The following is a 16,242-nucleotide window of genomic DNA, read 5'->3' on the forward strand; positions in this document are numbered from 1 at the left end:
ATTCAATCTGTATATTGAGCAAACAGTAAAGGAAACAAAAGAAAATTTGGAGTAGGTATTAAAATCCAGGGAGAAGAAATAAAAACTTTGAGGTTCGCCGATGACATTGTAATTCTGTCAGAGACAGAAAAGGACTTGGAAGAGCAGTTGAACGGAATGGACATTCTCTTGAAAAGAGGATATAAGATGAACATCAACAAAAGCAAAACGAGGATAATGGAATGTAGTCAAATTAAGTCGGGTGGTGCTGAGGGAATTAGATTAGGAAATGAGACACTTAAAGTAGTAAAGGAGTTTTGTTATTTGGGGAGCATAATAACTGATGATGGTCGAAGTAGAGAGGATATAAAATGTAGACTGGCAATGGCAAGGAAAGCGTTTCTGAAGAAGAGAAATTTGTTAACATCGAATATAGATCTAAGTGTCAGGAAGGCGTTTCTGAAAGTATTTGTGTGGAGTGTAGCCATGTATGGAAGTGAAACATGGATGATAAATAGTTTGGACAAGAAGGGAATAGAAGCTTTCGAAATGTGGTGCTACAGAAGAATGTTGAAGATTAGGTGGGTAGATCACGTAACTAATGAGGAGGTATTGAATAGGATTGGGGAGAAGAGAAGTTTGAGGCACAACTTGACTAGAAGAAGGGATCAGCTGGTAGGACATGTCCTGAGGCATCAAGGGATCACAAATTTAGCATTGGAGGGCAAGGTGGAGGGTAAAAATCGTAGAGGGAGACCAAGAGATGAATACACTAAGCAGATTCAGAAGGATGTAGGTTGCAGTAGGTACTGGGAGATGAAGGAGCTTGCACAGGATAGATTAGCATGGAGAGCTGCATCAAACAAGTCTCAGGACTGAAGACCACAACAACAAACATCTTCAAGCAAGAAAAACTTTGCTCACAAATATACATAGAGCCAAAAGAACTTACACCCACAAAACTACTTCAAGAGTAGAAATTTTTCAGGACAAAAAGTCAAGAAATGTCACAGCATTAAACATTGCTTTCACAGTGCAATCTGACCACATGCCAATAAGTTCAAGCTGCATCCTCAGGTGCTGTGTCAACATCAGCTGCAGTGAAGGGATAAGAGAGCACATGAAACTTGGGTTCAATTTTCTTACAGTCCTGAAATCTTGTGACCTGCTTCTCCATACTCTGCAGGGGATCCTTAATATTACTAGAAACACATTCAGGCACATTGTGTATTCCTAATGAAGGGAAATGCTAAAATTGCTTTTACCTGCTTGCCTTGCCTTGTTGTGCTTTGAAAGATGTTACATGTTCCCACATTTTATGTGCAAACAACTTCTTTCCCTGCTACGTCACATCCATCTATTCAATTTCTCAGATATAGCAGGGTGAAAATATCTCGTGTCTCCCCTTCTCACAAAATCGTAAGATATCTCATTTGTGCTCAGAAATAAGACTATTTCATTCTGCAGTGCACAGACTCTAACACTGCCAAGGCTCAACCAATTCACACCAATGTGGTACATCACGTTTTACCTCTGTGCCTCTACATCCTCAAGAAATGATATGAACTGTCAATGGTGCAGCACCCTCACTCTGGTTGCATGCAACACACCAACAATACCATCTACTTCTACCAGATGCATTAAGTCCAGCACTGCTTTAAAAAGCTCTCCTGATGCAAAATGCAATGGAAAGACAATATATCACTGTCTGTGTCTTGTGCATGTAACTTCTTGCTTTTTTTTTTAATTTATTTTAAACTTAACCATACCTACAACTTTCCCACAGAACACTCTGGCCCCTTTGGTCATAATGCTTGCAGTTTTGTTCCTGGAGAACCCACTTTTCTCCACAGAATTCACAGCACGCTTGAGTATGTCCTGACCAGTGGTTCTATTTGTCATTGACTGTAGGCCAATTAACTCCTCTGTGATGACGAAATTTTCATTAACTCCATGGATAAAGACAAATAATTGTGCAATGTCTTAGTTATCTGTGCTCCCACGCAATGCCAATAAAGACCAAACAAAACCTTTGCTCAGTCTTCAGTTATTATGTGAGTTCATCAAAACTGAGTCCTTGGACTGCACTATAGTCCTTCTTGACTATGAACTGCTTGCAAGATTGGGACACAATATGCTTGTACTCTGTACCACATGCTCATCGTCTGGAGAGGAAAAAAAAAAAGGCTTGTTGCATTTACCTAAATTATGGGTTACCATGAAACCTGCTTTTGTGGCACTATTTTGATGTGTTAATTGCTTTGTAAATAATGATTGTTGCTTCCTCAGCCTTTTCACAAAAATCCACAGTTTTTGTTTTGTGTTCTTCCTTGGAAAGTCTGCTGCCAAATTCGCTATGTTTTGTTTCGTAATTCTTCTCATATTGTACTCCTTATATATGTCTATTGTTTCACTACACAATCAACACTGCTTCAGTTACTGTGATAACAAAAAAATGTGTGTTTCTTCATTAAACAAATGACATTGATGACTGATTAAAGCTGGAAATTTATATATTTACTGTTGCATATACAAGTACACCAGATCAACCAGAAAAACAGTGTGCGTCATACTATATGCGGAAACCAAGTTGATATTCGGCGTGGTGACTGATGGGAGTAATCATAAACGGGAAATACCTTTCTATGCGCTACCATCAGCCACCAAAACGAATGCCAACTCGGTTTGTGTGATTAGTACCTGAATTGTACATGGGTAATGGTGTGGCCATCCTAGTGGAAAAGTTGGGTCGCACATAGGATGGAAGCCTCGGTAAAAGCGGATTTCTCTGGCTGTCATGGCAGGCCACTCAAAAACTCTTAGCAGGCCAAATGTGGCCCACGGACCGCTCTTTGCCCGCCCTTTATCTATGCTAATCTCTGTATCTTGTGACGTGCAATGAGCTGTAGTACATGTGTCAGACAGTCCCTAATGCATACCACAACAAGATGGTTCAGGGATCATATAGCTACTTACTAGTTGTTGTTGCTGTTGGTGGTGGTGGTGGTGGTGGTAGTGTCGTCCAGCACTGAGTTGGCAAGCGATTTGCTTATGCTGGTCCACCTGTTTTCTGTTACAATTTGAAATAGTCTACTGCAATTGCAGAAGACGACTAGCAGATGTGGGTATTCCTGAACTGAATTAGTAGCGACACATTAGCATGAGAAAAGCTCAATGTTTGAACAACCCCCAAAATGGAGACGGGCATTCATTAGGTACTCACAATATGGCCACTACAAATGTGCCTATATCACGAATCTTACCCATACTGTGCTTGTCTGTCATGCCAACTGGCATTACAAGGCCTGGTAACATTCTATCAAGTGAAATGCTGAAGTATCCGACTTACTATGGTGACAAGAACATTTTCTTCAATACTGTGGTTATTTCTAATTAAGTTCCTCAATGCACTCTGTCATAATATGAAAATGAAAAGAAATTGTGGAAAAAAGTAAATCTAGCTCTCAAAATAATTTCAATTTATGTTTTAATTTCTGATGATACACACTTATCAAGCGTTCCAAAAAGTAGTCAAGGCAGAAGTGCAAACACAAAGTGTGTTTATAGTTCATGTTATTCATCATTTATTGACTTAATTACAAGACATTCTAACTACTCAATCACACATGTGACACACTACACTGAAGCTATCCAATTATTTATTGGCATTAGTTTTTGTGAGAGCCCTGACACTATCACTATATGAAATAACACAATTTATTATAAGGTTTATATTTCATTGGGATGACAGATAAAACATATATCCAAATTCATTAAAAACACAAGATTTTTTATCGTATGCTTTGGAGTGTCCAAGTATTTCTGATCAAGTCACAATAAATTTACTTAGTTATTCATTTTAAATGCAGTTGCTAAATCCCCCCCACACAAAGATTTATCCATCTCAGATTTACTTATTTGTCCATTTTAAATGCAGTTATTAAGTGTCACACACAAAGATTTATTCGTCTCTCTCTCTCTTCCTTCTCAATTTTCCTAATGGTGTTATAATTTTTAAATACATTTTATTCATTTTCATTGTTTCTGTTCCTTCCTGTTAAAGGGATTGGCCAATTTCTTTCCCGCTCTTCCCCTAGCCAAGCTTGTCTTCCATCTAATGAATTTGTCATCAAAGGGGTGTCAAGCTCTAATCTCCCTTCTACTTATATTAACTTGAACTAGCATGGTGAACTAAATTTCCTTTAAAATTGCATTATTTAGCCATACGAAAGTCACAACAATAAACACAATTTGTTTTTTAGCTAAATGGTGCGCCATTCACAATTAAAACATAACTTACCAATCATGTAAAAGCCTTCTTTAGCTCTAGAGAGAGCTACACATACTCTATTTTCAACTTTAAGAAAACCAATGTTGGCATCCTCATTGCTCCTCACCAATGACAATAGAATTATTTTGTTTTCTTCCCCCTGGAAGTTATCTACAACTGTTATTTGGACATTCTGAAGTGCACCAGATTCCCTTTTCAGCTGAAAATTTAAGGCAGCAGCAATGATGAAACAGTTAAGATAGACATAATGACATAAATTTCAGTGTGTATTATGCTACACTACACTACACTGAAAACTCCAAATTCTAATATTAACAATGTAACAAAAAGATACAGTGCTATTTACCATAAAGATGACACAAAGTTGGAAACAGGCACAACTAAAAGGTGCCTACAGAAAGAGCTTTCAGCCACAGCCTTCGTCAGAAAAAGAAAGAGAAACACATACACACACATTCACACAAGCAAGCACATCTCACACACACGAGCATCATCTCCAGCAGCTCAGATTAGAATGCCACTGTCACATGGTATGGAAGCAGCAGTCTGATGCTGCCATTCCACCTAACAGTTGCACCTCCTGTGGGCATGAGTGGTGAATACATGTTGTCACTTGCTGTGAAGTTCATGTTATTCCATGCAGCCACTGATGGAAGAAGGCATTACGGCGGAACACCAAGTAATAACCAAAGAGCCTCCATTAGCAATTAGTGGTTGGTTAGCTCACTGATATGGGGGAGGGGACCAAACAGTGAGGTCATCCGTTTCATCGGATTAGGGAAGGACAGGGAAGGTAGTCGGCTGTGCCCTTTCAAAGGAACCATCCCGGCATTTGCCTGAAGCAATTTAGGGAAATCACAGAAAACCTAAATCAGGATGGCTGGACGCAAGTTTGAACCATCGTCCTCCAAAATGCGAGTCCAGTGTGCTAACCACTGTACCATCCTACTCTGTCATTAGCAACGAACATTAGTCAAAATGTAATGTACTGAACTTGCTTCATTATATATGCCCCGGAGAGGAAGAGGAACCTAGTGCTCATTGTAAAGTACAATGATGAACCAAAACATTATGACCATCTGTTTAATAACTTGTTGGTTCGTCTTTGGAATGAAATACATCACTGACTCTGCGTATCAGGTATCTGACAGTTTGTTGGTAGGTTTGTGGAGGTACGTGGCGTTAGATGTCTATGCACAGGTCACATAATTTGCATAAATAACAGTCTGTTAATTTGTGTACGCAGTGTCGGCACAGGACTGCAACCCAGATGGGTTTCATCAGGTGAATTTGGTCACTGAGACATCAACATGAGTTCACTATAATGCTCCTCAAACCACTGTAGCATGGTTCTGGCTCCTGGCAACCACACTGCTGAAAGATGACACTGCCATTGGGGAAGACATCAAGCATGAAGGGACACAGGTGGTTCACAGCTATCAGCGTGCCTTCAATTACTACCACACATCACATTCAAGCACAGGAGAATGTCTCCCACAGCATAATACTGCTCCCACCACCCTGTGTCCATGGTGCGCTGCACGTTTCAAGCCGCCATTCAACTCGATGACGGTGTTTGTCCAAATGACCATCGACCTAGTGTAGCAAAAATGTGATTTATCCATTGATTGACATTTGAATTCCAGTGGTCCTGCACCCACTGCAATTGCAATTGACGATGTCGTTGCGTCGACATGTGAACATGTAGGGTTGGTCTGTTGCAGAGCTCCATGTTCAACAATGTACAATGAACAGTGCCCTCTGAAACACTTGTGCATGCACCAGCATTGTTCTCCTTCAGTACAGATGTCTCAGATCACCATCTATCCTACTTTACAGATCAGACAAGCCTCCAAACCTCACATTCTGTGAAGAGTCTTGGATGTCCAACTATTTAGTGCCAAGTGGTAGTTTCACTGTCCTCTTACCTCTTTCCATAGATGCTCACAACAGTAGCATGTGAACAATTTACCAGCTTCACCGTTTTCAAGATATTTGTTCACTGGCTCCGTGTAATAACAATACGCCCTTTGTCAAAGTCGCTTACCTCAATGGATTTCCCATTTGAAGCCCACGTCTTTGCTGGGGTGATCCTCTGTCTGTGTCTGCTCCACTTGCACACTTTTGTTACATGTCACAAGCCTGCAACGCCACCAGATGGCATTCAATGTTGTGATGGACAGTGGTCACAATGATTTGGATTATCGATGTACATTGTATTAATGGTTAATCTGACAATATATGGTTGAACTGATAGAGCTTTGGTTATGAACACTTTAAGTTGTTTGAGGAGAGAACACAGTTCTTTTTCCAGTTAATTCACAAAATGTCCGAAGAAGGAGATCCGAGCATGGTGAAGAAACTGCTAGCTGGGAGTGAATAGCAAGACCAGCTCTAGAAGATAAATTTATGTGACCATAATATCCAGAAAATATTAGCAACCAAATTGAATCTACAAAAGCCATGTGCTATTCTGGGAGGATGTATGTAACAAGTAGGTTTGATGTATCCCTGTGAGCACTGGGCAAACAGCACAGCCTGCCTCCATCATCTGAAATGCACCTAAATTAACTGAAAAAAATTGTATGTACCTGAGAAACAGTCTTTCCTGACAGTGATTCCCTACTAACAGCACAATATAGTTTGCCATTTGGGGAAATAAATAAATAAATCAATGAGGCTCTTTTAATTTCCTGACCAGAAACAACATCCATTTAATGAAAAATATTATGCTCGTGGACTTTTTATTCATCTTACAAAGGAATATGATCCAGTCACACACTCAGCTCCTACCCAAACAGGGTACTTATGGTCTAAGAGGAGTCTGCAATGAGTGCTTTCAGTCACATGTATCAAATAAAGAGCAGCTGGTAGAAACAGCAACCAATGATGCAATGAAAACTTATTCAGATACATCAGTAACCTCGTGAGCCCCAAAGGCTCAACTTTAGACTACCCCTCTTTTTTCCCCTTTATTAGCAATTTCACAGAAAACATATCATCAACAGTAACTTTATTATTCACTGATAATATAAACCTCCTCTTTTGTAACATTTTTCCAAAGCAGAAAAGAGCCAACAGAGTTGACAGCAGTGAAAGCCTCCTGCACTTGTGCTGTGATAACAACATTTTCCTTAATATGTATTAAACAGTTCATATGACCTGCCCATCAAAGAGCCATACATCATACATACAACTGTTTGTCATAGACAATAATGTTATTGAATAGGTCACTGAAACTAAATTTCTTGGACTGTGGAAGTCCAATGCTCGTGGACTTTTTATTCATCTTACAAAGGAATATGATCCAGTCACACACTCAGCTCCTACCCAAACAGGATACTTATGGTCTACAATGGAAATATGGAAGTAGGCCAGATCCTGCAGCAGAGGGTGTAGTTTCAGGTGACAGGCATGAGCATATAGTAGAACGGAGATAATGCCTTTGTCAGCAGGAAGAACTATGGTGTTTTCATTTCTCTTAGCACTTTGCATTCTGCTGTTGTCATATTTGCAATAAAAAGAAAAGCAGACAGTACCCTGGGACATTCAGTCTACAGAAAGAAGACCTGCACAGATCTATTTCTTCATGTACTGAGCTATCATCACCCAGCACTGCAGTGGGCCACTCTAATGATGCCAGTTCACAGCACACATGCTATTTGCGACAAAGACAGCCTCCCAGCTGAGCTGCAACACCTTAGCAATGTGTTTTGCCAAAATGGTTACAGTGAAGTGCATATCAGATGTGCATTGAAGAAAATGAATTACACAGCCATCCAAAAAGAAGAGGAAGTGAAAAAGGAAGATAAGCTTGCTTTTATCCCCTATATTGGGCCTCCCTCAGCCAAACTCCTGAGAAGAAACAATATCCACGCCATCCTTCAAGCAGCAGAAAAAAATGAAAGATTTGTTTGGCTTGGTGAAGGACAAATTACAACTGCAAATATCTGGTATACACAGTATCGCTTGTGAATGTGGCCACCAGTACACTGGGCAAACACAGCTTTCACAGCACTCCGGGAACACGTTACACGTGTACATACGAGGCGTGAAGAAATCGGCAGTGGCAGACACGGCCTCAAGTAGGGACATATGTTTGAGTACAAAAAAACAAAAATGTTGTGCCAAGATACTGGCTTCTGGGAGAGCATCATCAAAAAATTAACTGAGATAAGACTACATGACAAGCTCATCAACACTGATGAGGGCTACCAGTTAAGTTTGGAATGGAACCCTAAACTAGCAGCTATATGCTGAGATCATGCCCAGCAGTTGACACTTGAGTCTGGCCAAGACAGAATGCCATAAGTGTAACTGACCATCCTCACTAGCCCTCATGCCAGAGAAAGGGGTGGGGAGAGAATGCTATTACTCAGCTATATACAAGGGTACCTTGTAAAGTAAGTTCTGTTACGATTTTTTTCCATAGCACTACTACGACAGCAGTTCTGCTCATGTGCAGTAGTACCTCTGGCTCAAGAAGAAATAATTGACCTCATCTTGTGCTTACTCTGTGTTGTGTGTCATTCGTAGTGATTGTTTGTAATGGTACCATTGATCAAAAATCCCACCGTGTGTGAACTGAGATCTGTGATTCATTTTTTGAATGCTAATAACATTAAACCAAGTGATTTTCATTGAGAAATCTGTGAGGTTTATGGAGAAGATGCAATACTTGCTTCAATGGTGAGAAGACAGGTCTGACAAGTTAAGGAAGGGTATGATCAAGTGCATGACGAAGAGTGGTTTCTGATGAACTGGTTGGTGACTGATTTTTTACCACAAGATGAAATATACAGTAAGGATGTTTATTGTGAGATGCTCAAGAAATTGCACAGTGCAATCCAGAACAAGCACAAAGATTGCTCTCAAAAGGTGTGGTTTCCATTCATGACAATGGCCAACTACACACTGCAAATGTAATAAAACAACTCCTTCAGAGCTTTGGCTGGGACGTTTCCGGTCATCCTCTGTTCAGCCCCAACCTCCCTCCTTGCAATTTTCATCTCTTTCAGCATCTGAAGCCGTTCCTTGGTGGTAAGTGATTCAACAACGATGACGTTACCACATTGTTGACAACACAGGTGGTGACATTCTATTACAAAGGAATACATAAACTCACACCATACTATGAGAAATACCTGGAAAATTATGTGGGCTACACTGAAAAGTAATGTAAGTGTTATAGATTTTTGTGAAATAAATTGGTTTCGCTATGTATATTTGATTCCTTTTTTATTACCAAACTTATTTTCCAAACTACCCTTGTAGATGGGACACCCACGCATCATCGACATTTCACCATAAGTTGAAGGCAATGAGAATGACATTCATCAAAAAGTAGCAGAATCTGAACGCAGTCATCCAGATGGAAGGCTGAGAAGATTTCATCAGCAGTACACGCCGGGAAAGCCTACATTCAAATAATCATATTTATGTTATATCCTGAATATGAAGTATTTTCAATGACACACTGCATCAGACGAGAATCACATGAGAGTGACATTAGATAACATTGTCTTGTCTCTCCTCTCCTGATTTTCATTTTCTTTTATCCATGTGCTTTTCATGGAAGTGAAAAATAATATGCATTCCACTATATTATTCATTATCACTCATTGTCCTCATGTAATACATCTCTCCACAGTACTTACTTTCCTCATGTAATACATCTGCCCAGAGTAAGTTGTCAGTATAGTAATTTGACTTTCTGTGTATCCCTGAAGCAAAAGGTATCTGCAAAGAGCTACTAGGAATTCTGCTTCAAATAGGTTTCGACGACTGACTGTTTCAGTTACCTGAAATATGAAAACAAATTTTGATTAAAAAACTGTAATTCATAGACAGCAATCATACTGTGATATTTTAAACAGTTTTCTGTGAAAGGTCATTCGTAAGTATTTTCGATATAGCTGCTGGCACAACTGTCTACTACAACATATATCTGTAATTTTCTTCAGCACTTTATTGATGTGGCTATAAAATAATAATCATTCTATGCTCCTCCAAAAAAAATTTAAAAATCCTCACTTTAGAGGAGTAAATTTATTTTTATATGTTATTAACTTCAATTACTTCTCAAGTGTAATAATGTATGATATGTATTGCTCAACATAAATTATGAAAAGAACTGCAATGGCAAAAGAAGGATTCAAGAGAAAATAGAAATTACTTTGTGGACCACTAAGCAAAGATCTGAGGAAAAGACTTGGCAAATGTTACATCTGGAGGGTTGCACTGTATGTTGTGGAGACCTGGACACTGATGAAAGAAGACTGGAGGCACTACAGATGTGGGTATGGAGGAGAATGGAAAAAGTGAAATGGGAAGACTGAGTAAGGAATGAAGAAGTATTAACAAGAAAGAAACAGAAAGAGAAAACGGAACTGGATTGGAGGGACTGTTTATTGAAGGAAGGAATAGAAGGAATGGTGCAGGGAAAAAGGGGAAGAGGGAAAAGAAGGTATCAAATGCCGGACAATATCGAAGGAGACAAATATTCAGAAATGAAAAGACTGGCTATGGACAGACAAAAGTGGAAGAGGCTTAACCAATGACAAGACCTGCCATAAGGCAGAATACCATACCACCACCATTAACAAGAATAGCAGATATGGCCACATGATAAATGAAGCACTGAAGCAGAAGTTTACAAGACACAAGAAAAAACTAAGGCTGATAGTAACATTACTGCTACTAAGCGTGTAATAAAGTAATACAGCAGTGCAAAAAAATCTCTGGCAGACAGAAAGACAATTAAGATCATAACATTGACAACAGTGAACATACTGACCAAATTACAGTTATTAAATCCATGTGAAGTAAGTAAAATCATAGGAACACCACTCAGGTAAAACAAAGTAGTTTACATTAAAGTCTAGTACTATGTTGTATCAACAAAGTGATTAAAATTGATTTTTTTAGCACGGCTGGGCAGCTACGTAGCAGAAATTTTGTTCAGACATAATTTGCTCGATGAGTGGTGATGTAAGACCATTAGCATGTTATAAGCAACTCAAAATCAGAATACTGGAGAGTCAGACAGAAATGGTGACACAGCCAAATATTTGTCCTTCTATGGTGACAATTACTAATAATAGGTCCAACTAATAGACGGTCCGCACAAGGATAGTAAGGGGCTGATGAGTGGAATTCGAGGTTATGTATGTAATTTATAGATTAGAGCTGCAGCAACATTAAGTACAATGCACAAAGCATGCATATTCAAACACAGAGATATGTAAACAGGTAGAATACGGTGCTGCAGTCAGCAACACCTATATAAGACAAGAAGTGTTTGGTGCAGTTGTTACATCAGTTACTGCTGCTAACAATGGCACATTATTAAGATTTAAGTTAGTTTCAACTTGGTGTTACAGTCGGCGCATGAGTGATGGGACACAGAATCTCCCATACGACCTTTTCACAAGTGTACCATGAATATCAGGAATACAGTAAAATACCAAATCTCCGACATTTCTGCAGCTGGAAAATGATCCTGCAACAACGGTAACATAATGACTGAAGAGAATCATTCAACATGACAGAAATGCAACCCTTCCACACATTGCTGCAGAGTTCAGTGCTGGGCCATCAACAACATCATTCAATAAAACATCACTGGTATGGGCTTTCAGAGCCGAAGGCCCACTCGTGTACCCTTGATGAATTCACAACACAAAGTTTTACACCTCGCCTGGGCCCGTCAATACTGACGTTGGTCTGTTGACTGGACGTTGCCTGGTTGGACGTGTCTCATTTCAAATTGTATCAAGTTGATGGACGTGTTGTAGTGATTCAAAAATTTCCATGTAAATTCTGGAACCACTCGACCTTCTGCTGCCTCGAACACATGATGTTTTAAAGATAACTGTGAGAGAGAGAGAGCCTATTTATTGTGCAACACGTGTCTGTGTGTGCAGGATGGACGTTTATCGTGGGAAGACAAGAGTTGTGTCAAACGAGCGACACCGACAAGTGTTTGCCGCTGGCGACATAGAACTGTATGGAGGATGCAAGGAGAAACTATGTATTATTCCTTGGCAGGAGAGTAATTGTGATTGTTATAGACAATTGAAACAAGATTTGTCTAGAGACTCTCACTTAATCTTGGTGTTAGACTTGATAGAAGCAAGACCTGTTTTTTGAATTTCTGGTAGTTATTAAACCCTATATTTAGTTGTATCTAATGGGTATCGGCACAGTTGACTTGCGAGAGTTTGTATGCTTATATGTGAAACTTGTGGAGATGAAAATATACCTGAACTGAACTGAAAGTATGAGGGTACCGAGTTATTTCTATTGAGAGAGAGAGCATTTTTAGTTCCTCTAACCAGCATTATTTTTTCGGAGAAGAAGCTGTGGAGAATGATGCAACCACATATCCAGAGAAGAGGATCGGCTAAACGTTTCAAGTAAATCAACTGTAGAAAGACAAGCGTGAAGTTCGCAATCCAGTTTTGCACCACTTCTCATGTCTCCAAAACCATTAGAGTATATGGGTATGGAGACGACCTCATGAATCCATGGACCCTACATGTCATCAGGAGACTGTTCAAGCTGATGGAGACTGTAATGGTGTGGGCATGTGCAGTTGGAGTGATATGCGACCCCTGATAAGTCTAGATATGACTCTGATAAATGACACATATGTAAGCATCCTGTCTCATCACCTATATCCATTCATGTCTATTGTGCATTCCGACAGATGTAAACAATTCCAGCAGGGCAATGCAACATCCTACACATCCAGAATTGCTACAGAGTGGCTATAGGAACACACTTCTGAGTTTAAACACTTTCGCTGGCCACCTAACTCCCCAGGCATGAACATTATTGTGCATATCTGGGATGCCTTGCAATGTGCTGTTTAGAAGAGATCTCCACCCTGTCGTACTCTTATGGATTTATGGATAGCCCTGAAGGATTCATGGTGTCAGTTCCCTCCAGCACTACTTCAGACTTTAGTCAAGTCCATGCCATGTCAACTTGCAGCACTTCTGTGTGTTCGTGGGGGCACTACCCAATATTAGGCAGGTGTACCAGTTTCTCTGGCTCTTCAGTGTAATTAAACATGCTTTTGGAGCCAATGGCTCAAAAGGGGTAGATTTCAGGAAAATCACCCAGAACCTCACCTCAGGTCAGGCTTACTGCACAGGATGAGAAGATGCGGTAAGCCTCCCCTGACCTGCGGTTCTGGGTGACTTTCCCAAAATCCACACATTTTCCTAGACCTCTCCAGTCTTTTTCCTTCATCCCTCTTCCTTCCCCTTCAACACTCCTTCCTTAAGAAGGAGCCACTGGTTCCGAAATCATGCCTAATTATAACCTTCTTTTATGTATGTATGTATGCAAGTAGATTTTTTATCTATCCAATTAAATTGTTTTATCAAAAAAAGATTATTCGGGTTTAACACGCTATTGATGACAACGTCATTAGAGATTGCATGAGCTAGGATTGACGAAGTACAAAAAAAGAGACTCAACCCTGTTCTTTTCAAAAGAACCATCCTGCTATTTGCCTTCAATGGAAACCTAAGTGGGGATGGCTGGGTGATATTGAAATCTAGTCTTCATGAAAGTAAATTAATCTGTCAACCACTGTGACACCTCACTCAATGAAATTAAAACAGTTGCTTTCACGTACCACACAAAATAGTATGTGAGAATATATGATCATCAAGAGTTTTGCTCACACTCAGAAGAAATGACAGGTTGGTAACAGAAAATTGAGAATGATCATCTGCCCTGCTGATTGTAACACTGCTTTCTGATCACCAATAAAGGGAAGGCTACAGAAACAATACGCTTGTGCATTACTTCGCACAAGAAATTAGGCAAAAAAATTTCAGACTGAAAAACAAAAAAACCTCCACAACCAGGTGGATCCCTGTCCCTGCCTTACGTGGCCAATTAGATATCTACCCACATGAATTCTTATGAGTGATTCTTGCAAGGAACTCCTCCACCATGGAAGAATGCCGAGGTGTGATTTAAAGGGCAAGACAAGGATCCAATGACATCCAAATCCTAAAGCTGAATTTGTCATCTGAACGTTCTTGGTAATGTGCCTGGAAAACTATTATGCACACGATTACAATATTACAGACTGCTACACAGGAAGAGCTCTCATCAGTGTACATTTAGAGAAGGCAAGTCACATGAAGACCCAAATAATAAGGCAATCCAGCAAGCGACGGACATTCATTTTGCATATGCTCTAATGAAGATGATTAATATTACAGGCATTTTCAACAACTTATTGGGGCTACCTTTCTTTGGTCAGCTCAGGGAGTTGCAGTGTCCTATGACACTCTACAACTAATTGACAGACTACTACTGTAAGAGACATGCATATTTAATATGCCATGGAAAGGTAATGATAAATACCATGTTAAAATGGATCAGTGTGTGGTTCAGTTTTTTGGGATGTAGTGTTGGAGCCCATACTACGAAGTTACGTGACAATGGTAATGTACGCAGACTGACTGCATTCACAGATGACATGTTGTTCATCGTAAGTGGTGACTCCAGAAGAATAACTGAAGACAAATGTAACGCAGTGATGGTGTCCAAGGGTCAAATTTCACTAGTACCTCACAAAAATTAACTCCTGCTGAAACAGAACCTAGTATAAAATCCTAAAATAAAATTTAACAACATAACAATAAGAAGAGTAGTAACCAGATATCTATGGGCATTCCTGGATGATTGTCTTAATTCTGCAAATCATATAAAGGAGAGAGGGGGAAAAAAATTTGATGCAGAAAATTATAGCTATCATAAGCAGGCAATTTCAACTTCCCTTTAAACTAATCATAGCATAACACTAGCCTTATATTAGCATCAGTTGTAGGATGTAGTGCATGCACCTACACACACACAGATCGCAGCTTACAAAGCCACCTTCATTTCTTAAAAGAGTCCAATGAGGCGTACTACTAACATTGATGGACAGCTATTGTATGGTCACAAATGATACATTGTAATTAATTCTAGGAATACATCCACTGTACTTGGATACTCAAAGAAGGGTGAGCCCTTTATTAGTTAAAGAAAGGCAACGAAATTAAAGTAAAAAGTTACCTAGTATGGAGCCCAATAATAAAAAGTTCATACAAGATCACGTATTATAACTGTGGCTAAATGAATGGGACACTTGAGGAACAGGCAGGATAATACACTAATTCCTCCCTAAACCCGGAGGAGACAAGAAACGACATGTCTTTACCAGTCAAGTGGCATTATACATTAAATTACTGGTCATGGCCTGTATGCTGTGTAACTGTACAAAATCAAAAGACAGATGAATGATAGTTGCGTCTGTGGTAGTGTGAGCACTCCAGAATATGACTAAGTGCTCTGTGTAGATGCAGCAGGTATTGGTCATCAGACATTAAGGATGTTGGATTCCAAAGTAACACTGAGGAACTTTCAACCTGATGCATCATTGTTGATACTGCACCTGCAGTATCCAGGAAGGCCAAGGAGGATTTCATGGAGCACTCAACCACACAACAGTATGCTGCCATCCTGACTAGACTATATATTCTATTGATCAAGAGAATGCACTGAGGTCAGTGACAACTGAATGGAACAATTTTCAAGACTTTCCATCATACTAGTACGGGTCACACAGAAGTGTAGTTTCTAAGATGTTACAGTGAAGGATAGAATCACATGTCACAGTGAAAATGCTGCATGTGTGCTATCCTATGGTCAGGGAATTCAGCAGACAATGGCTGTTGAGCGAGATAGTAAGAGGGTGGATCCAATGGAGGAAACAACAATCTCCAGTTTAGACATACAGCTACATCTACATAGATACTTCGCAATACACCGTACTGTGTGTGGTGGAGGGTACCCCATATCACTACTCGTCATTTCCTTTCCTGTTCCACTTCCAAATAGAGTGATGGAAAAAACGACTGTCTGTATGCTTCCTTATTAGCCTTAATTTCTCATATCTT

General features: G+C 39.7%; 1 protein-coding gene across 1 annotated transcript in view; it reads right to left on the reverse strand.

Annotated features, from left to right (window-relative positions):
- The window catches only part of LOC126237201 (NFX1-type zinc finger-containing protein 1-like), a 383,285-nt gene that overhangs the window by 186,174 nt on the left and 180,869 nt on the right, over positions 1 to 16,242 (reverse strand). Inside the window, exons 6-7 of the mRNA XM_049947081.1 lie at positions 9,928 to 10,071; positions 4,280 to 4,469 (exon numbers count right to left, since the gene is read on the reverse strand). Coding sequence (XP_049803038.1) covers positions 4,280 to 4,469; positions 9,928 to 10,071 — 334 coding nt within the window. The remainder of the gene's footprint in view (positions 1 to 4,279; positions 4,470 to 9,927; positions 10,072 to 16,242) is intronic.

This window comes from Schistocerca nitens, chromosome 2 (genome assembly GCF_023898315.1).
Source record: "Schistocerca nitens isolate TAMUIC-IGC-003100 chromosome 2, iqSchNite1.1, whole genome shotgun sequence".
In the NCBI taxonomy this organism is placed as follows: domain Eukaryota; kingdom Metazoa; phylum Arthropoda; class Insecta; order Orthoptera; family Acrididae; genus Schistocerca; species Schistocerca nitens.